The 25,499-nt window shown below is 54.1% G+C and overlaps 11 protein-coding genes across 11 annotated transcripts; 6 read left to right on the top strand and 5 right to left on the bottom strand.

The window, feature by feature from the left end:
* Window positions 1–997: 997 nt before the first annotated feature.
* Window positions 998–3,810, top strand: MYCGRDRAFT_100618 (uncharacterized protein; the record flags this gene model as incomplete). The annotated part of the gene is made up of 2 exons (XM_003851645.1): window positions 998–1,837; window positions 3,763–3,810. The coding sequence occupies 2 exons, from the start codon at window positions 998–1,000 to the stop codon at window positions 3,808–3,810; spliced, it is 888 nt and encodes a 295-aa protein (XP_003851693.1).
* Window positions 3,811–5,396: 1,586 nt separating this feature from the next.
* Window positions 5,397–6,499, top strand: MYCGRDRAFT_43397 (uncharacterized protein; the record flags this gene model as incomplete). The annotated part of the gene is made up of 3 exons (XM_003851646.1): window positions 5,397–5,663; window positions 5,723–6,248; window positions 6,315–6,499. 3 exons carry the CDS (start codon window positions 5,397–5,399, stop codon window positions 6,497–6,499), a joined length of 978 nt encoding a protein of 325 aa, XP_003851694.1.
* Window positions 6,500–8,092: 1,593 nt separating this feature from the next.
* On the bottom strand, window positions 8,093–10,840 carry MYCGRDRAFT_73550 (uncharacterized protein; the record flags this gene model as incomplete). The annotated part of the gene is made up of 1 exon (XM_003851606.1): window positions 8,093–10,840. The coding sequence occupies one exon, from the start codon at window positions 10,838–10,840 to the stop codon at window positions 8,093–8,095; it is 2,748 nt and encodes a 915-aa protein (XP_003851654.1).
* A 1,144-nt stretch (window positions 10,841–11,984) lies between these two features.
* Window positions 11,985–12,446, top strand: MYCGRDRAFT_81367 (uncharacterized protein; the record flags this gene model as incomplete). Its single annotated transcript, XM_003851647.1, has 1 exon — window positions 11,985–12,446. The coding sequence occupies one exon, from the start codon at window positions 12,005–12,007 to the stop codon at window positions 12,413–12,415; it is 411 nt and encodes a 136-aa protein (XP_003851695.1).
* Window positions 12,447–12,507: 61 nt separating this feature from the next.
* On the bottom strand, window positions 12,508–13,086 carry MYCGRDRAFT_94158 (uncharacterized protein; the record flags this gene model as incomplete). Its single annotated transcript, XM_003851605.1, has 1 exon — window positions 12,508–13,086. The coding sequence occupies one exon, from the start codon at window positions 13,084–13,086 to the stop codon at window positions 12,508–12,510; it is 579 nt and encodes a 192-aa protein (XP_003851653.1).
* A 584-nt stretch (window positions 13,087–13,670) lies between these two features.
* Window positions 13,671–14,853, top strand: MYCGRDRAFT_43194 (uncharacterized protein; the record flags this gene model as incomplete). Its single annotated transcript, XM_003851648.1, has 2 exons — window positions 13,671–14,598; window positions 14,651–14,853. 2 exons carry the CDS (start codon window positions 13,671–13,673, stop codon window positions 14,851–14,853), a joined length of 1,131 nt encoding a protein of 376 aa, XP_003851696.1.
* A 444-nt stretch (window positions 14,854–15,297) lies between these two features.
* Window positions 15,298–16,103, bottom strand: MYCGRDRAFT_110020 (uncharacterized protein; the record flags this gene model as incomplete). The annotated part of the gene is made up of 3 exons (XM_003851604.1): window positions 15,298–15,361; window positions 15,429–15,531; window positions 15,720–16,103. The coding sequence occupies 3 exons, from the start codon at window positions 15,973–15,975 to the stop codon at window positions 15,298–15,300; spliced, it is 423 nt and encodes a 140-aa protein (XP_003851652.1).
* Window positions 16,104–17,958: 1,855 nt separating this feature from the next.
* On the bottom strand, window positions 17,959–19,657 carry MYCGRDRAFT_73547 (uncharacterized protein; the record flags this gene model as incomplete). Its single annotated transcript, XM_003851603.1, has 4 exons — window positions 17,959–18,123; window positions 18,189–18,620; window positions 18,696–18,947; window positions 19,004–19,657. 4 exons carry the CDS (start codon window positions 19,655–19,657, stop codon window positions 17,959–17,961), a joined length of 1,503 nt encoding a protein of 500 aa, XP_003851651.1.
* Window positions 19,658–19,910: 253 nt separating this feature from the next.
* On the top strand, window positions 19,911–21,018 carry MYCGRDRAFT_73544 (uncharacterized protein; the record flags this gene model as incomplete). The annotated part of the gene is made up of 1 exon (XM_003851649.1): window positions 19,911–21,018. One exon carries the CDS (start codon window positions 19,932–19,934, stop codon window positions 20,964–20,966), a length of 1,035 nt encoding a protein of 344 aa, XP_003851697.1.
* Window positions 21,019–22,032: 1,014 nt separating this feature from the next.
* MYCGRDRAFT_110017 (uncharacterized protein) lies at window positions 22,033–23,360 on the bottom strand (the record flags this gene model as incomplete). The annotated part of the gene is made up of 2 exons (XM_003851602.1): window positions 22,033–22,150; window positions 22,287–23,360. 2 exons carry the CDS (start codon window positions 23,015–23,017, stop codon window positions 22,033–22,035), a joined length of 849 nt encoding a protein of 282 aa, XP_003851650.1.
* A 217-nt stretch (window positions 23,361–23,577) lies between these two features.
* On the top strand, window positions 23,578–25,219 carry MYCGRDRAFT_60394 (uncharacterized protein; the record flags this gene model as incomplete). The annotated part of the gene is made up of 10 exons (XM_003851650.1): window positions 23,578–23,636; window positions 23,698–24,008; window positions 24,066–24,116; window positions 24,175–24,225; window positions 24,259–24,364; window positions 24,416–24,447; window positions 24,498–24,563; window positions 24,690–24,724; window positions 24,785–24,931; window positions 24,993–25,219. The coding sequence occupies 10 exons, from the start codon at window positions 23,624–23,626 to the stop codon at window positions 25,156–25,158; spliced, it is 978 nt and encodes a 325-aa protein (XP_003851698.1).
* Between the last annotated feature and the right edge of the window lie 280 nt (window positions 25,220–25,499).

Below are 25,499 nucleotides of genomic sequence, written 5' to 3'. Positions count from 1 at the left end.
GATCGATTTTCCTCGACGACCGACGTCCCTATACTGTTCTTATCTTGTCCAGTGCTGCTAGTACTAAAGCTACTCGAGATATCGCTAGCGTAAGATTAGGGATTAGCGACCTTTAGTTGTCTACGGCAGGCCTTCGGGGGAGCTATTAGAGAATCGGGGACTGTAACTTTGTAGAGGGAGCGCGTGCGGTTCTAGTAGATATAGTTTTGTTAGCATTGGTCGCCAACTGCGACCTCTGATAGAGCTCGCGTCCTACTATATAAACGCGTCGTTAAGATGCGAGGTACGCGAGCTCTATTAGAGGTCGCTACTAAGGAGGTATAGATAAATAGATAGCAGGAGGTTGTTTAGCAGGTCTAGTTGTACAAAGTTATAGTGTCCGAAATTTGAATATTATACCTAGTGTCGCTATCGTCGCTACTAGCCGTTATTAATGCTGCACTGTATGTTGGTGGTGTTTACATACTAATGCTGCGCTCTATCACGAAAAAAGCGCGTCTGGACCCTCAGACTACCTACAGTAGGGCCAGCTGCTTGCAGCTAATAGGCCCGTTAAGCGAGGTGGTCTGAGCGCCTGAGACTACAAGCTTTCTGACGTAATCCGGGTTGAGTGAATGGAAATGGCACCTTTTGGTGGTGGCAACTCCTTCACTAAACAGCACCTTGAACTAACGGATACTGTCACATGCAAATTCGAACTCTCGGTGAATTGCACAGAAAGAATCAAGCTGATAAGCTCTTGAAGATCTGGCTTCCTCGCCCCTGCGTTTCATCCAACAAAGTCACGAACTCGCTGCCTGGAATCACGGCATCGACTCATCTGTCACCAAGACTTCTTCTATCAGTTTGAGAGGACAGAAATACTTCCTACACCGAGAAATCTCCTCCGCTCCCTCTTCGCAGCCATAGGCCGCAAACACAAACCCCACCGCAACCAAAAGGGCGGACAACCAAGCCCAAGAACTCCTCCCGAGGCAGCATCGGCCGCATCTTCAACATGGGCAACGAAGGCAGCTCTCCCATCGACGAGTCGATCCCGCCATCCACCCTCTCCGGCCGCACAATCGATGCGCTAGCATCATACATCAAATCCGGCCACTGCAAAAAAGTGGTCGTGATGACCGGCGCCGGAATCTCCACCTCAGCAGGCATTCCCGACTTTCGCTCCCCAGAAACAGGACTCTACGCCAACCTCGCCCGCCTCAATCTCCCCTACGCAGAAGCGGTTTTCGACATCTCCTACTTCCGTGAGAAACCAGAGCCATTCTACACCCTTGCCCACGAACTCTATCCGGGCAAATTCCGCCCGACGATCACACATTCATTCATCAAACTCCTCCATGACAAGGGCCTACTGCTCAAACACTTCACGCAAAACATAGACACTCTGGATCGTGAAGCTGGCGTCCCGGGTGATCTCATCATCGAAGCTCACGGCTCGTTCGCACGGCAGAGCTGCATCGAGTGCAAGGCCTCATATCCGGACGACGACATCCGTGAACACATCAACGCAAAGACTATACCACGGTGCTATGAGTGTAAGGGCCTGGTCAAGCCGGAGATTGTGTTCTTCGGCGAGCAATTACCAGCCGAATTCTTCGCCGCTCGAGGACTGCCTGCAGAAGCGGATTTGTGTATTGTCATGGGCACGAGTTTGACAGTACAGCCGTTTGCGAGTCTGCCCGGGATGTGCAGAGATGACACGCCGAGGGTGTTGATCAATCAGGAGAGAGTGGGCGGTCTTGGAGGGAGGTCAGACGATGTGCTAATTTTGGGAGACTGCGATGATGGGGTGAGGAAATTGGCAGAAGCGTGCGGATGGACAGAGGAGTTGGAGGTGTTGTGGACCGCGACGGCGAAAGATGGAGACACTGATGTTGGGGAGAAGATGGCCGCCGGTGGCAAGAAGGAGAAATACACCGACGAGGAGTTGGGCCATGAGATCGACAAGCTCACAAGGGAAGTCGACGAGACGCTCAACTTGTCGAAGTGGCATGACAGCAAAGTTAGGAATGAGAGTTTACCGACAGAGAATGGCTCGAAAAGGCACGAGAACAGCAGCGGCGATCTCAAACATGTGTTTGTTGGAGGATCGAAGAGCGCCGAGCAGAATGGCGAGGAGGAGAAAGATGGATCGAAGTTGTAGGCTCCGATGCTGATGGGTCTCGCCAGCACGCCGTCGAGGAGTTGATCAGGCCGATACGAGCGAGCAGCAGCATCAAGTGGCAATGATGGGACAGAACTACAAAGCTGTGAGCCGGACTCTGGTCTGGCTGGGTCCAACGGACGACCCGACAAAAGGCGCACTCAGCCAGCTGCGAGTGGTACATCAGCAAGACCTACGAGACGCTTTGCTTGCCCTAGAAGTACTTGAAAAAAGTGTGTATCCACGCTATATCCGAGCGGTGCGATGGGCCGCAAGCACTCGCTGTCCCTTCCTAACGCAATAATGTCGTCTCGGATTTTGGGCCGCAGGCGACTCCTCAGGGCGATGGTCTCGCGATATTAGCCGCAAACCTAGGATTCCCGATGTTGCAGAAGAGACACGAAGCGTGGGTCGTCATGGGACCTTGCTATGCGTCTGGAAGGCAGTCGCGAGTCTCCAAGAGTCGGACATCTCCATGAGTTCCTTCGCTCTTGTGTGAGTGTTTGTTATGCTTTTGCAACTTAGCAACCGAACGAGAAGAACCCTCGCATTCCTCATCTATCGAGGCTTTAGTTCAATGTCGCTCTTCATGCTTCCCCGACTCCACCTCCTCCGTAACAGCCTGCTTCTCGTAAACATTCTCCTCAGCCGACACCAGCGGCTCCCCAAGCGTCACAAGACGATCGCCAAATGCAGCAGCCACCTATTCTCGGGTCAGCGAAACGGATAATTGGAATCGGTCACTCGCGGTGGTGGAACTTACCTCCTCCAGCGTCTTATTCTTAGTCTCTGGAAAGTAAAAGTATCCAACGACCAGGAAGAAAGCCGTGAATCCCACGAACACGTAGTAGTAGTTCTCGTGAATGGTAGCGAAAGCAGTCGGGCCGGCTTCGGTCACTGGGAAATGGAGAGTCAGCTGCGTTCACCGCGACACTAGTAGACTTCGTTTGCTTACGCGCAACGTTGGCGATGAAATGCGATGCCGCTCCTAGACCCATGGCTTTGCTCCTCGAGGCGACGGGGACGATTTCCGCACCATAGGTCCAGGTCGTGCTGTTCAGCATACCGTAGAATACGATGCCGTAGAGGAAGAGTCCGAGGACCGTGAAGCCTTTGCCAATTTGGTTGTCTGTGTGCTGGAATTCGTGCTGCATGATTGCGGTATAAGTCAGAGTGATGATGATGCCTGTCAATCCCGTGAGCATCATCTTTCTCCGGCCCCATTGGTCCGCCAGGTAGCGAGTGGTGAGAACGTTGCTGATGAAGGATAACGTTCCATAGACGCCCGCCATGGCGATGACAGTCTTCTCCGGAAGGCCCATACTCTTGTATAGAATAGTTTGGTTGTACAGTACGACTGCAGATCCCACCAGCGAGGTCATCAGCTGTACGCCGATGCACACGAGAATCCGATGCCGGAAGAGCTTGAACGTTTCGCGGTAAGATTTGAGTTCTCGTCTCTGCTCGAATTGAATCTGCGCGACCGAAAGGTTGAACTCATGCTGGGCTTCGTGCGAGTGTAGGTCGCGTCTGATCTTGGCGAATTCGGCTCTGGCTTGGTCAATCTTGCCTCTGCGGATGAGATGGCGTGGGGAGTCAGGCATGAAGGTGCATAGGCCGATGAAAAGCAGGACGCCCCATGGGATCTGCGTGGCCAGTGGTAAGCGCCACTGTACAGGGCCATAGGGTGCAAAGGCGCACGCGAAGCCAACCCAATTAGAGCTCATGGTTCCAAAGGCAATTCCGATTCCACTGATTCCGGCGACGAGGCCTCGTTGATGCGGTGCAGCAATCTCGCTCAAATAGACAGGAACTGTGCCAACCATTGCGCCTACTCCCACTCCCGCAATTCCGCGGCCAGTCAAAAACATGGGCATATTTTGTGAAGCCGTCTGAATGACCACACCAATGGTTACGATGATGCTTGCCAGCTGCATGAATCGAATGCGCCCCAGCCGATCACCGACAGTCGTCTGGAGAATGGCTCCAACCGTTTCGCCGCCAACGTAGATGGCAGCAACTCCGCCAACAAGTGCCTGCGGCGGATGTTTCATGTACTCCTTCCAGCTGTCGTGCGCAATAGTAGTCGTCGCGATACCAGTGTCGAAGCCAAAGAAGAATGTCCCCGTGGCGGCGAAGATGGCCACCCCAATCGTGTACCAACTCGGTCGTTTCGTCATCTTGTGGTATAGATCGGGGGTTGGAAGTCCAAGTCGGGTGTTCTGCGAATTTCGAATACCAGGCAAGTATTCGACGAAAGCTGGTCCAAATGGAAACCGTCTAGTTTTATCTCCACGGCGGTGCGAGGACGATCCGTCTCATCCCGCAGGCATCATGCGGGTGAGCCTCAATAGCTTTACTCTGACGCGATCCGGGACCAGCTCTCTACGTTAAAAGTTCATCCTGGATTCGAAACAAACCAGGATATGCGCCCTGGAGAGATCACCGGCACTGCCGAACTGGAGGTCAAGAAACGTCGGTACTTGCCCGAAGAGGATATCGCTGGAGAGATCGACGGCAAGCAATAGCTTCTCTATGCACGAAAGAAGTCATCCCGCGTATGGTTGTGTCGTATACACTCACCGTTTGGGCGATCTATGAGCATGTTTACGGACTGACCGCCTTTGCGTTCGCGGATTTCAGGCCTGCTATCTTGAGAAACATCTCAGCGGTGCCGATTCGGGCGCTCGCAATCTGTAATCATCTCAAAGAAGCAGTGTATTATCATCGAACAACTGGCAGTGGCAGGGTTCATTGCGAAGAGGTTCCAATTCCGAATATTCCGGACCCCAGAACCCGGGAACCGCAAATTGTCGTGACAGGGAAATAGAGACCTCTCGACAGGCTGTGCGTGCTGCGGTCTCATCGCTCGCGGAAGGCTGAGGGATTCACCGCGGTAAGATGCATGCAATTGGGGCTGAGGTAGAGAGGAACGCAGGCCAGTGCACGCTGTCGTCGTTGCGCCAACATGCAATGCCTCAATATCATGACTCCCGGAATCAGAGTTGCGGCATGGCCGGGAAGATTGACGTGGCTGTTTGCAAGTCCCATGACGATGGTGGTGTGCTGTCGTAGCCAAGATGCGGTGTGGTAGAGGAAGCGGACGCGTCCTTGTGAATCGAACAGCGGAAAGGTCGATGGATGATGACAAAGCAAGGCATGACTCGCCATCGAAGCTCTAGAAGCACAAGCATGACGACGCACCGACGGCTCCTGCTCACCGCCAGCACAGTGAGAGCACCGTCAGACAATGCACCTCTTCTCGCTGTTCATTGCCTTCTTTGTGTTCAAGGTCTCTATTGGAGCGCAGTTGCCAATATGGCTCTTCGACAATGACGAACTGCCATATCCCAAAAGACCCGGCTCGAGGACTCCCGTTCCAGCTCTCTACCACGCCAGATATTCTGAACAGACATTCATCGGAACTCACGATTCGGCCGCCTTGAGAACGCCAGAGAACGGCTACTCCTTGTCGGGAAATCAGTACTTCAATGTCTCGGTCCAGCTGCAGTCTGGTGTAAGTGAAGCAGCCTCAGCTATGCCCCACGGACCTCGGGCTAAGGCCCGCACGTTCAGGTTCGCTTTCTCCAAGCACAAGGCCACAGAGATCCCAATGGCACCGTAGACATACGCCTCTGTCATTTCAACTGCGCGTTGATGGACGGAGGGAGCATCTACGACCACCTAACAACCGTCCGAACGTTTCTCGAAGCAAACCCTCACGAGATCGTAACCCTGCTCTTCGTCAACGTCGGCGTACCCCTTCGTCATTGGGTGAGAGCGTACTACGAAACAGGCCTCGATCGAATGTCCTACGTCCCACCGGCGAACAGAAAGTATGGTAACATGCGAGTGGAAGACTGGCCTACAATCGCCGAGATGGTGAGCACGAATCAGCGAGTCGTGACATTCCTCTCGAGCGGTACCGATGAAGACGAGGTCCCATACCTCCTTTCGGAACTGAGCTACACCTTCTCTACGCCTTTCGGTATCGAAGCGCCTGATCAGTACTCCTGCATACCCGATCGACCGTGGTGGATAAGAGGCTACATTCCCAACCGGCTGTCCATTGTGAATCACTTCTTGTATGCTAAGTTCTTTGGTGAGTGAAATCGATTGTCCAGCTTGCGTCGTAGAATTTCCGCTGATCGCGATACTTGGTCTCAAGGATTTCGATACCCGAATGCAACATACGCCAATACCACAAACGGCGCTGGCTTCCACACGGGCGAATTAGGACTACACGCTGTTCAATGTCGAGAACTCTACGAGAGACGGCCCAATTTCTTATTGGTGGACTTCTTCAATGAAGGGGATGTGTTTGATGTTGAATATGGCATGAATGCCAATTGAGCTTGTTGTTCGTATTCTCATGCATTGTTTCTCTCTTAAACCTTTTCGCTCATGCGCCACACGCTGAACGCCGTCTCGGCCCTTTGAGCCCATGTTTCCGAATCACTGTCGCTCGAGTCGCTGCATCGATGTTCCACCCTTCCTGATCATATGGACGGACCTAAGCGCAATCCACGCACCCGTGTCCATGCACTCGCGGTACCATCAGCAGTAGCATCAATCACTCTCGCAAAACCATCAATCGCCACCAACCCCAACCCTCCCATCCACCCCACCTCCCACCTCCCCCACCCCATCAACCCCTCAACTCCGCCCCCGACAACCTCCCCTTCAACCTCCTCAACCCTCCCCTCCCCTTCCCCTCCTTCTCCCTAGGCGGTTCCCTCCAAACCGCAAAATCCCTCACCTCCACCCCCTGCTCCTTACCCCCATGACATACCTCCTTACCCACATCCCCTCCTCGCTGCTCGGTCACTTTCGCCGCGAGCGCCTCCTGCTCGGCTTTATACTCCGCCGCATCGGACGCGAGCGCGAGTTTCATCGCTTCGAGGCCCTCTTGGATGTCGTAGGTGTGGGAGTTGTCTTCCCAGGCTACGCAGCTGACGCTCAGCGGAGTGGTGGAGGAGTCTTCGGAGGTGAAGTCTGAAAGGGGTGGGGTTAGCGCGTGTGTGGTGGGGAGGAGGGAGAGGGAGGACCGGTGGATGAAGACATTGTTTGGTGTTGTTGTTGGTGGCGTGGGTGTGGACGGTGGAGTGTTGAACTCGGTGTTTTTCTTGAAGGTCGCTGAAGAGCGCGCGGGAAGGTGTTGTGAAGGGTTGAAGATATGCCGTGCGGGACAGATAGAGTGAAAGTTGAACGTACCGCTCCGTTTGTCTTGTCGTGATTTTGATTTCTTCCCAAAAGTGATATATCCCTCGCCGTCCAAGATCACCACCCCAGCACGCAGCTTCAAACCTCGCAGCGCGCTAGTCCTTCTTCAGCCAAGTCTTTCATGTGAAGAAGAGGAAGCTGAAACGTCGTGAAGTTCGTCCGGGACACCACCGAGCTCATATATTCATTCCAAGAAAGAGAGCATGACAAGGTGAAGTCCGACAAGTCTAGACACTTGCTGACAAAAATCGCTTACTCTGAAGACTTCCGGGACAAGAAAAAAAGAGGGCTTATGAAATCATTCCCACGGTTCCCGCGACCCACTTGGTGCGTTCCGGAGGACACGTCACGTCACCCAAGGGACGGGATGATCGAGCACTTGGGTCGTGGCCTGCTCGTATACGAATGCCGACCTCACTTCGGAGCTGAACGGCCAGCCTTCTCCATTTGTAGCCGCTGTTATATACTCGACGTCCCACATCCTCTCGCTATATGCTCGTCCAATGCTTCTGACCACCAGAAAACGCCGCGCTACTCAAACATCATCCGTCATACACCATGCGCCGCCGGGTTTTCAATGCTACTTATTCCACGACGGCACATTACTCGTGATACTCGAGATGGTATCCGTAAACGCCGAAGACTTTTCGCCCTTGGAAGCTTTCTGTCCGCTCAACTGCGATATGTGTCAGCTATCCCATCTCGTAGGGAAGAAACGGTGTGTCAAAAACTTACCTCTGTGCCCACGCCGCGATGCAACATCACTAGCCAGTCGACATAACTACTCGCCTCGCCATTACGATCCTCATAAAGCAACCTCGCGAATTCGAACTCTGCGCCATCGAGACCTTGTCTTGCAAGCTGGATCGCCAAACCCTTCGACCCACGACCGGTGCCAGTACCCTGCTCGAGTGCAAGCATAATGTTCCGAACCTGAGCGTTGAGGTGCGTGTCCAGCACGGGCAAAGCGTTGAGATTCGCATCCAGCTTGTCAAGCGCATCGAGACCCTCGCCAAAGAGATCTTCAAGTAAGTTCGGGTTGACAGCTTGGTGCAGCCAGAGTATGAGCATTTGACCGTTGTCAACGAGATATGCGCCGCCTTCTTCGATATTCGCAAAGCTGGCGCGCACGCCTTGTGGCATCTTCAGGTGTCCATTGTCGTCGGCGAAACCTTCGGATGGATCGAGGTTGTGTAGTGCGAGGATACGAGGGTAGAGGTAAAGACTTAGCTCTCCAGCACCCATGCCCTTGAGAGTGCGAAGTTCGTATATGCGGCGATCGGAAGGTTCTTTGCCGCCTTTGAGGGCACGGGACTTCTGGAGGCCGAGAACGTACATGGCGAATTCTTTGAGGTTCTCCGGCATGACGAGTTGGCCTGGAGGGTGGATACCGGCATGGTTTCTTCTGTAGGCGGCGAGGATTTCTGTCGTCTTGTCTTGCAGCCACTGGCGTGTCTCGGCGAGGGATCGGTCGGGCACGCGGGAAGCAGCTTCTTTGGCGAGGACGGAGAGAACTGCGTCTTGATCAACGAAGCGCATGCTGTCACGGGCATTCTCGCAGACAGTGGCGACCACGTTCGTGCATCGTACTCGTCGTTGACCGGAAGTGGTGGTATAGAGCAGGGCGGACTGGAAGTGGGCATCGTGGCGAGGCTCCAGCTTGCCATCGTAGGTGAAGGTCACGGACATGGCGCTGTCCTCGGTCACAGATCCCATTTCGAGATCTGCGCCGAACGTATGCTGTGTGAAGTTGCCACTGTAATTTGCGATCTGGAGGCCATTGCTGCATCGCACCTTCATCAGCGCTGCGTACCCTTGGTCTCGTTGCACGGTATGGCTGATCTCCTTCTGGAGTCTGAGGATGTCTCGGGGATACGCCCAGTTCGGGAAGTAGAAGGTCTCGCCGCCGGTCTTCTCCGCGACCGTGCCAACAGTGGCGATGTCAAGGTAGCCGCCCGCTGGTGATGTGAGAAAGAAGTCGACACCCACACCAGCCTTGACCATATCTGCCTGCAATTTCTTGAAGCTTTGGTTCTCCGTCCGGAGTAGCACTTTTTCTTGCTCTGGGTGATCGTTGGTTGATGTCTGCATTCCCTTGTCGCGGACTGTAAGCCGGCCAGGTCCAAATGTCGGCAAACTACCCAAGCTGCAGATGATTTTGCCGCCGGTCTCGCCAAGCGCAGTCAAAGCGGCTGTCAGTGATGGTAGAAGAGCCGGCTCTGCATGTCTGATCGCCTCGAACATTCCAGGTAGTTGAGAGACCAATTTGACAATATTGGACTTGCTTTGGCCGGGATCGACGAAAAGAAATTCGGTCGATATCGGCGAAAATGGATCCTCCAGGTCTGGCATCACGAGCTGTTGCGGTGCAGCCAACTCCTTACCGACGTTGTAGAAGTGGATCTCCCTGTCAAAGGTGATGAAGCCGACTTTTGCACCCGCTGGAACTTTGGTCGGTCGAGGAGGCTTCTCCTCGTTTTCTGACTCCCCGTTTTCTGCGGTGTCAACTTCGAGGTCGTCGCCGTACAGCGCTGCCAGTATGCCATCACACATTGCTTTCAAGAATCCACGAGCACAGCTCTCAGCGCTGACATCCAGAAGGAAGAGATACCGCATTCCAACTGGTGGTTTCGACCAGTACTCCTTTGGGACCAAGAACTCGCACGATCCCAGCAGCAACTCCGGTCGAGCTTGCCGATCAACGCGCATACCAGATGGGTCCGTAGGGGCGAAATACTCTGGAGCCACCTCGTTAGGGTGACCACAAAGATTGCAAGTCATGCGGTTCCCGCCGTTCGAGAAGACCATAAATGGATTGACATAGGCTCTGCATCGTCTGCATCGTGGCGGTCCAGTCTCGCCGAAGTCCAGAACGGGAATCGCGGTCTCGCCTTCTGCCTGTTTCGCAAGTGGTTGCACGACAACACCGAGTGGGATGCCAGTCGTTGCCAGTTGCTCTTGCGAGTTTGGTATGCAGTTCAATGTCAATCGGGCATGCTTGGGTGCGGAATTGCCTTGGTCAAACGCGACAATCGGAGCGACGGCGGGCGGAGGTAGACGCTGCTCCATCGTAGGATAAACTGAAGTTTTGTAATACTCCGCTGCCGTGTCGCGACTGAGTGGCACGCTCGGGATCTGGTCCGGATTGACTCGTCCTTGGGTGGCTCCTCCTGGACCTGGCTGCTGACCGGCGCCCATACTTATCGGCGTGCCTGCTGGAGGAATATGCGCAGGCTGTGGCTGGCCACCAGGCGGCGCGAGTTGTTGCGATTGCCATGGCTGTGGTGTCTGCTGCCACGGCGCATTGGCTGCATCTACGCCTGGCTGTTGCGCCTGCCCATTGACGAATTGACCTCCTGGTGCTCCTCCAAAGCCTTGTTGTGCTCCTCCCACTGGCGTGTCAATCTGATGATGTGCATGTCTGTCTTTTCTCCTCCGGCCTGGCTGCGGTGTGAGTGCCCTTCCATCCATGCCCATCTGGCCCATTTGTTGAGTCATGCCACCAACATCCGGCTGTCCATTGTATTGTCCCTGGAATTGAGATTGTTGCGATTGCTGTCCCATGCCAGGTTGCTGGCCGTAGCCTGGCTGCTGGTAAGCCATATTGGCTTGATTCGGGAAATAGCTCTCTCCAGCAGGATTGTTCGGCGTTGCAACACCTTGCTGGTATCCTCTCGGAGATGGAGCGACTTGAGGATGAAGAGCAGAAGCGTTTCGGTTCGGTTTCGGTCGATTGTCGTTCGGGTTCCCAAATGGCGAAGCAGCCGGACTGCTCATCTGAAAGGACATCTGGCTCGACAGGTACGGGGATTCGCGGTTTGGTGAGGCTCAAGTCTCATACACGTGTCATGCCAGCATCTTCATATATCGTAGGCGAGAGAGAACGGGATTCTTTGGAGCGGAGCTGTTCAGCTTCCTCAACAACGCATCAGTCAATAGGAGAAGACGGTCAACGCAAAGTTGAATTGGAACGAGACTCCAACAAAAGACCTGCCCACCACGCGCGTTCACAAATACAACCAAATGGCCCCAAACTTCGACTTTTGGCCATTGCTTGCCCCACCTCCTTCAAGTTCCACCACTTTGATCAGCCTTTCCCGACATCACCTCTTATCGACAAGGCATTTGCAAGCTTTCATCAAGCTGGCCAGGAGCGCCGGTCAAATAATGACGCAGAGAGGCTTGTTATAGGCCTTTCGCCTTGCATATACCTCGATGATGCAAAAGTAGGAATATGTGTCCTCAGCGGCAAACCATTGGCTCATTGCAGCACATGGTAAGGACTGTGCCGCTCAGGAACCGCGCAGATGACACGAGGCGGCACTGCATATACAAGCTAGATCTCTTCCTCCCGCCTTATCTTTACTTGAATCGTTGAGGCTTCTGGACGTGGAGAACAAAATAACGAGCGGCAACTTCTCGCCATGACTGACATTCAGCAGAAGATCAAGGTGCCAGGGAACAACGATGCATTCTATGGGCCTGTTCCAGAAGCCAACCAAATCTTCAGCATCATACGCCTAGACATCGTTCCCACGCCCTCTCCATTGTACGCAGCTCTCTGATGAAGTTGCGAGACCATGAGACAGACCTTCGCTGATCTGACTGCTTAGGGATCGTCGCTTCTTCGTGTTCATGCAGGGCGAAGTCGCTCCTCGAAACGCCCGGAAGCCTGGCGCCCAAGTTGACGATGCGGTCCTCGCGGACGCTACGATCAAATGCACCATGGAAGGCAACTTTGCGAATGGCGAAGTCTCTTCGGAGACATTTACTGTTTCTCTCCGTTCAATTCATGGCGCTGGAATGCATCTTATCTTTCGCGATTGGGCCGACGGCGGCGTCCAGGATCAGCTTCTCGTCGGGAATAGACAAGACATCGTTGCAGACGCGATGTGCACCTTTGGCGAAACCATGCGCAGCGGAATGTACACTTGCAAGTTCGACGCGAGGCTACCGGACGGCGAATGTCTGTTCGCACTGGAAGTGTCGCAGTGGTTACATGGACATGGCGATGGACCGGCGGCGGTGAAAATGAAGGACGACTGATTGAGTGCTCAGCCATGATGCATTGTTGCATGTCCTGAAGTCGGATGGCGCAAATACAACGACTCGACCTTCGACACTTTTCGCGAAGCGACTCATTCCTCCATCTCCTCAGCCAACCCCTTCTGCCGCCCATGCCACGACCCAGCCTCATAGATCTGCAAGCTCAGCTCCTTCTCTGCAACAACCTCTCCAGCCGGCTTGCTGACCCACTTCCTCCCCTCTCTGATCGCAACGAGCTCCACACCAGGCCACGGCTCCTTCCTCCCTTCCTTCACCGCCTCGCCTCGCTGACGAAGCACATCCAGCGGGTTGACGCTGTTTCCGAATCGAAGTCCGCCCTCATCCTGCAGAGTATTGGTGCAGTACAGCTCCAGCAACACCATGGTCAGTCTCGCGCTCGGCATTTTCCCCACCGCTGTAGCGATCGACGGATGGACGTGCCTAATAAGCACTTCTTTCGTTCGGCCATCGGCTTTCGCCCAGAGCGAATAATCGATCGTCTTCTCGAAGGTTGCGTTGTGGAGGCCTGCCGGGCGATAAGGACAGGGCATGGTGCCGTCTACGTAGGGTTGGAGACCGCGTGGTTGGAGGATTTCCTTCATCTGGAGGCGCCAGAGGGGGAAGTTGGAGGGGCCGGTCAGAGGGGGAATGTAGGTTGGTGGGGCGTTCATTTTGGGTAGCCGAGGTACGTTCGGTGGATTGGGAGACTGGACCGCGTTGGGAAGTGAAGCTGGGAATATATAGGGTCTTGAAGTCACGAAGACATTGAATGAGGCTGTTTGCTCCATGCATCACGCATCTCGAACTGACTTGGATCGTCGAATCGTTACCAAGAGCTTCACATCAGAGTCTCTCGTGCCCGCTGAGATCCTTCTAGCACACTGTTCGTCTGAGTCGTTTGTGTTTTCATCTTGCTAGAACATATTTCCTATTCAGGCAGTCCCAGACGAAGCAAGTGCACCCGAGAGTTTCTCCGGCTCAACCTTCCCCGTGGAATATGTCCAGGGGTTCACCTTCCTCACCTTTCCGATCCGATCAACATTATGTCCGACATCGCCAGCGAATACAGCTTACAGAATCACCATAAAGTTTCGACACAGGATGCTCTGATGAACGAGAGACGATGTCCACTGCCTCAGTATGGCGAGCTTTGCTCTCCAGCGCCAGGACTTTCCGTCCGCTTCATCCTAGATCCCATCCCATTTCCCAGACTTAGAACCGCTCCCTCTTCGAAGCCTCCAAATTACACTCAAAAATGGCAACATCCTCTTTTCCCGCCTCTTTCGTCCGCAGCGGCACCTCCAATGGCCTGCTCATCCACCGACACCACCTTCCCACAGACATCAAAGACTGGCAACCCATTCTCTCCGCAGCCGTGGGCTCTCCAGACCCTTATGGTCGTCAGCTAGATGGTATCGGTTCCGGCATCTCGTCCACATCGAAAATCTGCATAGTAGCCAAGTCAGACCGGGAAGATGTGGACTTGGACTACACGTTTGTGCAGGTTGGCATCCGCGATGGCGACCTGGACATGGCGGGAAATTGCGGGAATATGTCAGCTATCGTTGCGCCGTGGGCTGCTGACGAAGGGATGTTGCAGCATATTGTGCAATATGAAGTGGAGGGAGAGAATGAAGGAAAGAGAGTCACCGTGAAGATCTTCAACACGAACACTTCTAAGGTAGTACATGTCACCTTCGACATCTCATCCGATGGAGTCTACGATCCAGTCGGCGATTACAGCATCGATGGCGTGCCCGGTACGGGTTCTCGGATTACGCTGCAGTTCCGTGATCCGGGCGGTGCGAAGACTGGCAGAGTTTTGCCGACGGGCAATGCGGTGGACACGCTGGTGCTTCCAGATGGAGAGACGATTCAAGCGAGCCTGGTGGACGTAGCCAATCCTGGTATCTTTGTCAGGGCGGAGGATGTCGGTGTACCTGGAGACATCAAGCCTGCTATGCTCGAGGAAAGAGTCGATGTCATGGAGAGACTGGAGCTCATTCGGCGGGAAGGGACACGAATGATGGGACTGGATCCGGATGTGCAGAGTGTGCCGAAGGTTGTGCTTGTGTCGAAGCCGACTCCTGATGCCGTTGCGGACGGGACGCATATCGTGTGTCGAGCGTTGAGTATGCAGCAGCCGCATAAAGCTGTGCCGTTGACGCTGGCACTGAACCTGGGTGAGTGTTCTGCGTTTCCTATCGATTGTTGTCAATATGCTGACGACAACAGGCGCCGCGTGCAGGATACCAGGAACGATCCCAGCGATGACCGCCGTCAACTCTGAAGGCAAAGAATCTATCGTCGTAGCCCACGCCAGCGGCAAGGTGGAAGTCGGAAGCGTATTCGAAAACGGCAAGATTATTAGTGCTCTACTCCATCGAACCGCAAGAATCATGATGAAAGGCGACGTCTTCTACCAGACCAAAACATGAAGGCCGCAATTTCCGGCCCTCCAACACCACACCAGGTCTGATCCCCTCAAACATCCAGCAAATACGCCGCCTCCTGATCATCCCACTCTTCCACCACCTCCCCCTCCTGCAACACCAACGGCCTTGGATTCTCCGACTCGTCCCGGAAACACATCGCCAAATCCTGGATATCACGCACCGAGAACCCATTGAAGCCCTCCCTCAGCTCAATCATCCTCGCCTGCTGCAAAGCCACCCCCATCATCATGTCCACCCCAATCACCACCTTGTCATACAAATGTCCCCAGAACTCTTCCACCTCCACAATCACCGAAATCGGCTTCGCCTCGATCCTCCACCCTTTCATCGACCCCGAAGCGTCCTCCGACCCATACGCCACAACTCTAAATCCCATCATACACACGGTCTTGGCATGCGAGCAGCAAGCGCACTGGACGTCGAACTTCAACTCGCGGAATCGCACCGCTTGCTCTGGAATGCGCATGTTGCGGCGCAGAAGGCTCGGGAGCTTGACGATACCAGTGCTGGGGTAGCGGATGTGTGTTGGCGTGTGCAAGTGCTGGTAACGAACACACCAGTTCGATCGGAAGGCCATGCTGACGGGCGTGTTGGCGAAGAAGAAGGAGATGGCTTCGGTGAAGATGCCGGGTACGCGAAGGGATCGCGGGAGTTTGAGGTCTTTGAGGGGAGTGGATGCGGACTGGGCGTAGGCGAAGTCGTAGATGTGATTGCCTGAGACGCAAGGGTGGAAGGGTTAGCAAGAGTCCGCATGTGGTGAGCTTAAGGACAGAGGGAGATCTGCTGGCGTGATTCGAGAGGTACAATCTCGGACCGCTGCAAGTCTTCTGCCCTCGGAGGGTCCTTACGAATCTCAGGCGGCAGAGTCATGAAAGTGATCTTCTGCCCGGGTTTATAGGTCAACTGGCGCTCGCGGCGGGTGACGCGCTCGTAGAGACGAGGCGGCAGCTCTCCAGGATTAGCACTGGCGTAGGCCTCGTCGTAGTCTTCGATCAGACTCAAAGGAGCGACAACGGGACGTGCGACACGGTTGTACAGGCTGGAGTGCTGCATTCTGCGAATCGGACCGGCAGTACTGGCGGCGATGGTGGCCGAGTCCGGCATCGATGGGTCGAAGAAGGCGATGGCGCTTCGACGTTGCGCGCGATGGTTAGCACGCTCCTCTGGTGTTGGGGACGGGGGGGAAAGTGAAGTGAGTCGAGATCCACGTTCTTCCTCAAGCCAGCGGGAGATCCAAGGGAAGTGTTCGAATCCCATCACAGAAGGGAGAGAAGGGGGAGAAGTCCTTGCGAGAGCAGTGTGCGGGAAGTATATCCTTTTGAATGTCGACGATCTGCAACCCGCGCAGGATGGTGAAAAATTTGGAGCTGTGGTACCGTGGGAAGTGCTCCAACCATTGGGTTCGGTGCCAAGAATACCGGTATACGTTGCGCCCGAAATAGCGTGTTTCTTGTGGAGAAGAATACTCCAAGGGTCGAGAGTAGCCTTACTATGCCAGATCAGATATGGTATCGGGCATATGGCGAGTCCGCGCAGTCTAAAAGGCTGGGCCGGATAAATGCTGAAGCACATCCGGCGACCGTGCTGCTCGGGGGTGTATCTAGTCCGGTTCAGGGAAAGGGAGGAGTTCGGTGCCTCATACCATGTTCGTCTTTCATCTTTCGTGTGCGAAAGTGGTCGTGAGCTTCGTTCAGGACGGATTCATCTCAAATCGTCCTTTCTTCTGCATATGCTTCCTGAACAGCCTCAACGGAGCTCTGTAATTCTCACCCATAATACCCCAAATTAACGCAGAACGGCTCCTCACGACAACAAGCATAAATGCAGACTCTCTCGCCTCCGCAGTCTGAATTCGAGGTGCAGTCTTCATACACATCCGGGCATTCCTCGTCAACCGGACCGCCTCCCATGCAGTACCCGGACTCTGCATCGTCAGTATCTGGATGGCAGAAGCAGGTCTGGGAGTTCTCGTTCAGGCACACGCTGGATGCATCGCAGCGGGCGGGATTGTGGCAGTTACGTTTGGACTTGCAGGTTTCGGTCTCGGTGTCGCAGTACGCTGAGGAGGAGCAGGTGGCTGTCTTGGTCAGAGCATTGCTGGATAGTCCAATGCATTTGCATACTTTCTCGAAGGTGGGAGGGTCTTGGTGGGTCAATTGTTCGTAGGTGGATCGTTGGACCTGGTCCCAGTCATCTGAGTTGGTGTCGAAGTGCCGGGATTCGATGGTGTTGACATAGCGCTTGCTTGCGGCAGAGGTCGACGAGCAGACCGTTCGATTTTCGAATGCTTCGGGGTGTACTTCGGCGCAGAATGCTTCCGCTGGACTGTAGTTGGCAACGGAAGCGAAGTCCGCAAGACTGCCTGTGAAACAGTCCGTTTGTGCTGATGCAGCCATCGTCCGAGCGTTCAGGAATAGTGTCAGGCCCAGTGGCAGTAGCTTCACCATGACGCCAGGCTTTGCGAAGCTTACAATCGTGTGGTCCTGATTGCGTGAGAGGTATGTGTCAGTACTATGTCATGGTGGGTGAGCTGAGGGCGTCGCTCGTTCTTTTCCTGTTTCCGCGACGCCGATGGAGTTTTATATCCACTTCGAAAGCAAACGAAGAAGAATTTCTTGAGACGGTGAAGAAAGGTTCCCTCGGTCGATGAGCCGAAGGTTGTATGATCGTCGAAGCTTGGCTGACCGAATACTGGCCGGATTCAGCCCGAAGGTTCAGTCTATCGAATACGACCCAATCAAAAGAGCCAATTTGACTGTGATGCGCCTTTGGTAGCGAGCCAGAAACGAGCTCCAATGCAGGATATATTGGAGACGTATGTGAAGACTTGGTGTTAAGGCTTGGGTGAAGAGAGACACGGAGTGCCGTCCCAAGGTTGACAGTGAAATGATTTTCGGGAGCAAATGAGGGTGCATCTTGGGATTGCACGTACTCTTCGATTCTTTTCGTTCAGCAACTGTTCACGACTGAACTGCGAGCACTATGATCGGACTCTTCGCACGCAATCTAGCAAGAAACGACGCTCTGTTGCAACGCTGGAAGATTGTTGTCAGTCTGCGTAGTCCTTTGGATCACAACGCACAGAACTCACACGAACAACGCGAATGCCGCACCCACACCGCCAACACGCACGAGATCTCCGAGCAAGCCGTATTGGGCAGTTAGGCTGCCGGACCGGGCAAGTAAGCTTGGTACGACTGCCGTTGCTGCTATCGCATAAGGATTGGGAAGTATGTCGACAAGATTGAAGTCCTGCCAAGTCTGTTAGAAAGTGTTCTGTCGCATGTCTGCGAACGTGCCGTATGGCGGTGACCAACCTGTCCGTTCCTCTTGAAGTACGAAGAAACAAAGAAAAAATTGAACACAATGCGTAGTCCCATATTGACGCAATTCGCCCACACGAGGCCATTCGCGCCGAGCTCGAGCACTCGCAAGAAAATGTATGCGCTGGCCGCGAAACCTGCCGAGAAAGCTCCCATCCAGATGCTTTGCCAGTGAAGGTCCTTGGTCGATGCGGTAGCTGCGACGAAGGCTTCGCTGACGCCGTTGATTGCAAGGAGCGGTATGCAATAGCAGTATGTTCCGAGCACTTCTCCGGCTCCAGATGCTGACCAGCGTGATCCTGCTACGAGTTGCAGCAGAAGCGGTGCTGCAGATGGTCCCACGGCGAAGGCGATGAGCGAGAATATTGTGTAGATGCGGAGGATGTCCCTGAGAATCGTGGCAGCCTGAGCGAGAGAGGCGGTTGGCTGCGCTACGTTCGATGCCGTATTCTTCGATGTCTTGTCCGATTTCGTGTCCGATTTCTTGTTCTCACTTTCTACAGTAGTGGTAGGGGCGCAGAGCTTCGCGAACATGTTTCTTGTGCTGTCCTCGATCGGACGAAAGACCATTCTCGCGATCAGCCCGCCGTAATTGGCAGACAATGCATACATTCCTTGATCTTCAAGAGAGGCAAGTGCCGTGCTGACAATGACATCTCCCTGGGTCAGAACATACTTGATGCCGGACTGAATGTACAGTGAGACGGAGAGGTTCAGCAGGGGTTTGGAAAAGAGACCAAGGACAAACTGATTCTCAGAGCTGCAAATGAAATCAGAAATAAGCTTACTGTGAGAGGCGGCAATTCGACACACCTCGAGCTGAACACGCGCGGCAAAAGAGAGAACTTCTGCAGCCGTGCTACAGGCACAGTCTGCCACAAGTAGACGAGAGTGAGAATGGAACAATACGCCAGCTCGCCGGCAGCAAATGGGAGCACTCCTAGCTCAATATCCTTGTGCTGGCCCCAGAAGACGATGGCTGCAGTGGTGAATGTTTTCACAACAACAGCCGATGCTTCTGCTGCCGCTCGAGTCTTGTAGAGCATGTTTTGCTGCACAGCAACAAATGCTGGTTCCGAGAAGAGTTCCACAATTGCAGCCAGCTCGCAGATCCGCAGAGCTTCAACGAAATATGGCACATCCGGATAGCTGGTACTCAGATACCATTGTGCGAGGAATAACGCAATCGGACAGCCTCCAGCAATCGCCAGATAGGAAAGGTTAATGGCTGCTTGAATACCTCCTTCCGGCTGACGCTGACATGCCACGCGAAGACTTTCTCGGGCAAAGTGATGCGCGGAGATGATGTAGAGTTCCAGTTGAACCGATGCACCGAGGAGTGCTGGGGAGAGGAAGCGCAGTAGTACTTGATTGAGGGCGAACGTGAGGGCCCGGGAGGAGATTTGTAGGAGGATGAGGAACCCGGCTCCTCGCGCTGAAGAGGATACAGTGTCGCTGGACATGTTGCTGGGTATTATGAATCGAGCATTGAGTCCACCAGAAGAAGATGAAAGAAGGAGGATGAGTGGTGATGGATCGAAAGGAGACGTTGATATTGGCCCTTGCAGGGGTCTTTTTATCCAACGATAAACAGTCCGGACGCTAGACAAATTCACAATAATCGCGACGCCTCGGTCGATGAGAGCTTGCTCGGCCTTTCTACACCCCATCAACACTTTTGTATAATGTTAATCTGATCTCTTCCCTCCTTGCCGCAAGGGCAGCCAATTCGAAACGATGCTGGAGTTCAGGACCGCGGGCTTCAACCCATACAGCGTCAAATACTCGCCCTTTTTCGACAGCCGTCTGGCCGTGAGTGCCGGAGCCAACTTCGGACTGGTTGGGAACGGACGCCTCTTCATCTTGAACCTCACGCAGAATGGAATTGTGTGCGAGAAGTTCTTCGAGACTCAGGACTGCCTTTTCGACGTAGCTTGGTCAGAGCAGCACGAGAATCAGCTCCTCACCGCAGGTGGAGATGGAAGCATCAAGCTGTTCGACATTGGAGTGGGCGAGTTCCCGGTGGCAGGGTGGCAAGAGCATGGAAGAGAGGTCTTCTCCGTACACTGGAACCTGATCGAGAAGTCGACATTCCTGTCATCAAGTTGGGACGGCACGGTCAAGATCTGGACACCGGAAAGGAAGGACAGCTTGGTGACTCTACCGGTTCATTCGTGCGTGTATTCGGCGCAGTACAGTCCGCATCACCCGCAGATTGTCACATGTGTCTCAAGAGACTCTCATCTGCGGGTGTATGATCTGAGAAGCAAGCCGAGCGCACAGAATCACCTGACGTTGGCCATCCCGATCCATGCTCCTCCCAAGGTTCCGTCTCCAGGCTATGTGAACCGCAGTCCTGGTCCGACAGAATGCCTCACCCACGATTGGAACAAGTATCGAGACTCGATCCTCGCAACGGCTGGTGTTGACGGAGTGATCCGGACGTTCGATCTGCGGCAGCCTTCTGGACCAGTGAACTTCCTCACTGGACATGAATACGCAGTACGCAAAATCAGCTGGAGTCCTCACCTCAGCGACGTCCTTCTCAGTGCCAGCTACGATATGAGCTGTCGCGTCTGGACAGATGGCAGCAATGTAGATCAGGGTGGCGGCGGAGCTGGCATGGGTAGAGAAATTGGACGCATGGATAACCACACTGAATTCGCCATGGGCGTAGACTGGTGTCTTTTTGGAGCAGAAGGATGGTGCTCAACATGCGCTTGGGATGAGAGGGTACTCGTCTGGGATGTGCGAGAACAGATGAGGCCATGAGCTTGATGTCAATACGGGCTACGGGACGACGAGCACAACTACCCACGATGCGTGGCTAGCGAACGTTCGGGCAGCTTCTGAGACATCTCGCCACGACCAAAGAGATTTTCCCGCTCTTTTCTGACATTGCGATCTTCCTCCTCGAAGGCGAAGGGTCTGAACCACGATGCCGACTTTGCGCTCGCCACTTTCGTGCCCGAGTCCGATTCGGAATAGTTGCGCAGCATTTCCTCGTCGATCAGCGCAGCATGAGACAGGCGAGCTGCCGTCTTCCTTCGACAACGCCGCCTTGCGAAGCAGGCCAGGACGAGTGCGATCAGAAGCAGAATGCCGCCCTAAGACCGACTCCGAAACCGATGGCCAAGTCCATGTTGTTCGAGTTCGAAGACGGCGTTGCAGCGGTTTCGAACGAACATCTGCGAGTTGTGCAGTTGTCGACAGCTTGGCTGGCAGGAACCGATATGGCAACTGAAGGACCGTCCGCTTTGCATGCCGCGCTGTCGCTCGGTCGGTCGCCATTCTGCAATTGGAAGTGCAGTCCACGATTCACCGGCACTGGTACGATCCGAGCAGCCCGCCAACTGAGTGTCGTTTTGCTACGACTCATGTTGGCTGTTCGCTCCTTCAGCGCACATCTTTCCAACGGCGATCGTGTGCCGCTATCGTGCCTGCAAGAGTCCTCACCCCCAGGCTCCATTGTCATCTAGCCCTTGCCAGATTACCAGCGTGGTGTACTCGAATGGCGATTTCCACTCGACTGCGATCACATCGTCCACTGCATACTGCACTGGCTGTGACCCAGTCGTACTGACGCTTCTTGAAGAGACAAATTCAAGCATGTTCCGGGCCACTGTCGAATTCACGAGAGCGGCTCGACGGTGATCTAGCGGCAAGGATGTCTCCAAGGTGCCGCGTGCGCGGAACAAATCTTCTATCAGCAGACGAGATCAACGCAGCGCCCCGCCAAAGGCATCGCTATGCTCGGTAGTATATTTCTCGCGTTATTGAAAGCCACATCTGCAACACTGCTTTTGCGGTTTGCAGAAAGGACTGAATTATAAGTTATCTATTCCCAGACCTTCGGCTGCTCAATTCGATCGCTATCCTTGGCGCTCGCGCTTAGAACATGTCTCGATGCTGAGAAGGAGAAGCAGTGTACAAGGCAAAGCAATGGTGCAGACGTCCTGTAAAACCTATATGCATATACTCTTCCTGGCCAGAACATTGACGAGTTCCAAATACGCCACGCCAATCCCGCTTCCCACGCCAAACCTTCATCCATCACGATCGATCACCCACAACGCCCGCCATGTAACTCACCAAATCTCCTCCATGGGATCATGCTGCGGATGCAACAAATGAAACGAGCACTCAATCTCGCCCACCGCCGTCTTCCCTGTCGTCGCCTCATAATCCCTCGCCATCCTCCACCTCCCATCAATCAGATCCCCAAACGTAATCCCCACCGGATTCCACAACACTACCAACCTCCGAAAATCATCATCTTTCGCAAAGAATTCAAAGTCCACAGCTCTCAGCGGCGGGTGCGTGATAAACATCCTTCGCCACGAAGGTCGATCCTCAGGTTCCAAGTCGGGGATATCCTCAATCGTGAAGCGAGCGAAGAGATGTTGATGCACGCGAAACTTCGCCAGCGGTTGACGCAGCGCCATGGGGGAAGTCGTGTCGCTGATATTGTAGGGTGCGATCATGGAGGTGGCGGGATTGAAGGTGAGACTGGGGAGGCGGTAGCATGTTTGGCCTTTGTTCCAGCAGCAGTAGACTTGAACGTTGTAGGTGAAGGGTTCGGGACAGATGGGTTGAGAGGGGTAAGTGAGGAACATGTTTTCTTGCAGGCGGGTGGAGCGGAGGATGATGGAGCGCCAGGATTTGGAGAGGCGGAGGTGGGCGAAGAGGTCGATCATGGGGAGGTGGGAGAGGATTTGTTCGAGGAGTTCGTAGGTGTTGAGGACTTGGGTCGAAGGTAGACGGCGCTCTGGAGGAGGCTGGTGTGGCCATAGTGAGGAGAATGGACGGGCCATGGAGTTCATTGGGGGGAGGCGTTCAGACTGGACTCATATTGGGAAGGGTCGCTCGCCGAAGATTGCTTCAGCGTTATCTCCGAGAGATCGCAGGTGTGATTGAGATATCCAGCGGCCTTTGGCTCAAGTGACTTGTTCCTGCCAATCTGGCGAGAATGTAGTCGTCGTGATTTTCTCATTCAGGAAAGCACCAGCTCATGGGTGCTCGATCAAGGTTTTGGTTGTCGAACTTGGGTCTTCTCACGCCACCTCTTAGTTCTACCCTGGCAGCATGTAACGTGCGATCTCTTCTTATCTTCGGTAGCTCCAGGATGTCAGCACTATCGTATCGACACAGCCTTACAGATATGGTTCATCGACCAATGTGAAGTCAATGACAAGGACAAGGAGACGTCATGCGGAGTAGAAATCCCTCGTTGGACCTTTTATCCGCTTGCCCCACCATCTGGGGGATTGATAGGGAAGAGGGGTTGTCGGTATCTATAAAGAAGCCATTGGAACGCCTGCTATTGCGATCATACCTTCTTGGACCAATACTGCTTACCTACGGGATCTTCGAGAGGAGAATCAAAAGAAAGAAAAATCAAATTCGAAATACACACAGAAACAGCAACCATGCCCAAGAAACGTACAACCTCCCTCCAACCCAATCCCTCAACACCACCTCAACTAATCCTCCTCCCTCCCAGGTGTCCAAGCCTGCATCTCCGTCGACGTCGACGCCGTAGCCGGCTGGCTCGGCTCCTATGGCGGCCAAGATTCCACCTCGGACATATCCCGGGGCCTCTTCGCCGGGACCATCGGCGTGCGTCGCCTGCTCACCATGTTCGACAAGTACAAGATCAAGACGACGTTCTTCATCCCGGGCCACAGTTTGGAGACGTTCCCCGAGGAGTGTCGAATGGTGGCGGACGCGGGGCATGAGATTGGATTGCATGGGTACTCGCATGAGAATCCGGTGGCGATGAATTTGGAGCAGCAGACTGCTATTATGGATAAGGTAGGGAGGTGCGTGAGTGTCGTCGGTGCTGGGAGGAGCTAATGATCGTGTGAATAGTGTTACAAGTTGATCAAGGAGTTCCAGGGAGGGAAGCCGCCGAGAGGCATGGTATGTCCTGCGATCGTTGATGTGGCCATGTGAACGACGCTGACTGTTAGCTGTAAAGGTAGCACCTTGGTGGGAGTCTAGTCAAGAGGCTAGTAGTGCTATCCACGCTGTATACTGCGTAGACTGACCGATGGTTGTCCAGGGTGCGGAACTTATGCTCAAATATGGCCTCGAATACGACCACTCCTTCTCGCACCACGATTGCCAATGCTATTGGTTACGAACAGGCGACAAGTGGATCCCAATCGGTCAGTCCGAAGCCTGGTAAACGACCTCCTCCAGGCGCTGACATTGATCAGACTACGAGAAACACCCCGACCACTGGATGAAGGTACTGCAATCTTGCAAACGACAACGAATCCAAGCTGATGTAGCAAATAGCCCCTCGAAGGCGGCACAATGACCGGCCTCGTTGAAATTCCCTCTTCCTGGTACCTCGACGACCTGGTAAGTCTCTGAAGGGTGCAAGACTTGCGGCGCCTGAGACTGTCTCAGCCCGGCCTGTTACAGGTCTCAAGTCTGTATTGCTGTGTAGTCCGAAGATCGCTGACCGTTATACCCTTTGATGTTTAGCCACCGATGATGTTCATCAAAAAAGCATCCAACTCGTAAGTGAATACCATCCAACCCAACAGGAACCAGTCCCATGCTGACTGACGATGCTCAAGCCACGGCTGGGTCAACCCCCGCGACGTCGAAGACCTCTGGATGGACCAATTCACCTTTTTCTACCGCGAATACGACGACTTCGTCTTCCCCGTCACCGTGCACCCGGATGTGTGTGGGCATCCGCATGGACTGATGATGTTGGAACGGTGAGATACATAGACACAAGCCGAATGCTCGATGGTGAGGGTACCCACTGACGAGTAGCAGAATCATCGAAAAGATCAACACTTTCGAAGGCGTAGAATGGGTAACGATGGAGCAAATCTGCGACGATTTCAAGGCGAAGAGCAGTCCACCCAAGGGCGCGATGATGCCGGCGAAACCAGGGGCGATTTTGGAGGATAGGGAGTTGAAGTTGGAGGTGAAGGAGTGAAGGTATTCCGGTAGATAAGTATGTCGTCCGACCGAACGAGGACTGCAACGCAGTTCGTGCCGTGCCATCGATGTCGCCTACCTTCGAATCTCCTCCACCCTCCTCGCATCCGCCAAAATCCCCTCCCCAAAACCTGATCTCCGCACTCCCCGGCCATTGAATCATCCCATCAAACCGTCCCGGGATCTCATCCAGCATAAGCGAAGCCGCCAAACTTGCACCGACTCCGTACATCGCCCATACGACCAGCAGACCTGTCGTGCGGGATATTGTACAGCATGCCCTTCAGCACACGGCGTGAACTTGGACTCGCTCATGAGAGATCGATACCAGCGTTCTCC

This window comes from Zymoseptoria tritici, chromosome 6 (genome assembly GCF_000219625.1).
Source record: "Zymoseptoria tritici IPO323 chromosome 6, whole genome shotgun sequence".
In the NCBI taxonomy this organism is placed as follows: Eukaryota; Fungi; Ascomycota; class Dothideomycetes; order Mycosphaerellales; family Mycosphaerellaceae; genus Zymoseptoria; species Zymoseptoria tritici.
The sequence above is the reverse complement of the archived record's forward strand: the minus strand, read 5'-3'. Positions and strand labels throughout refer to the sequence as shown.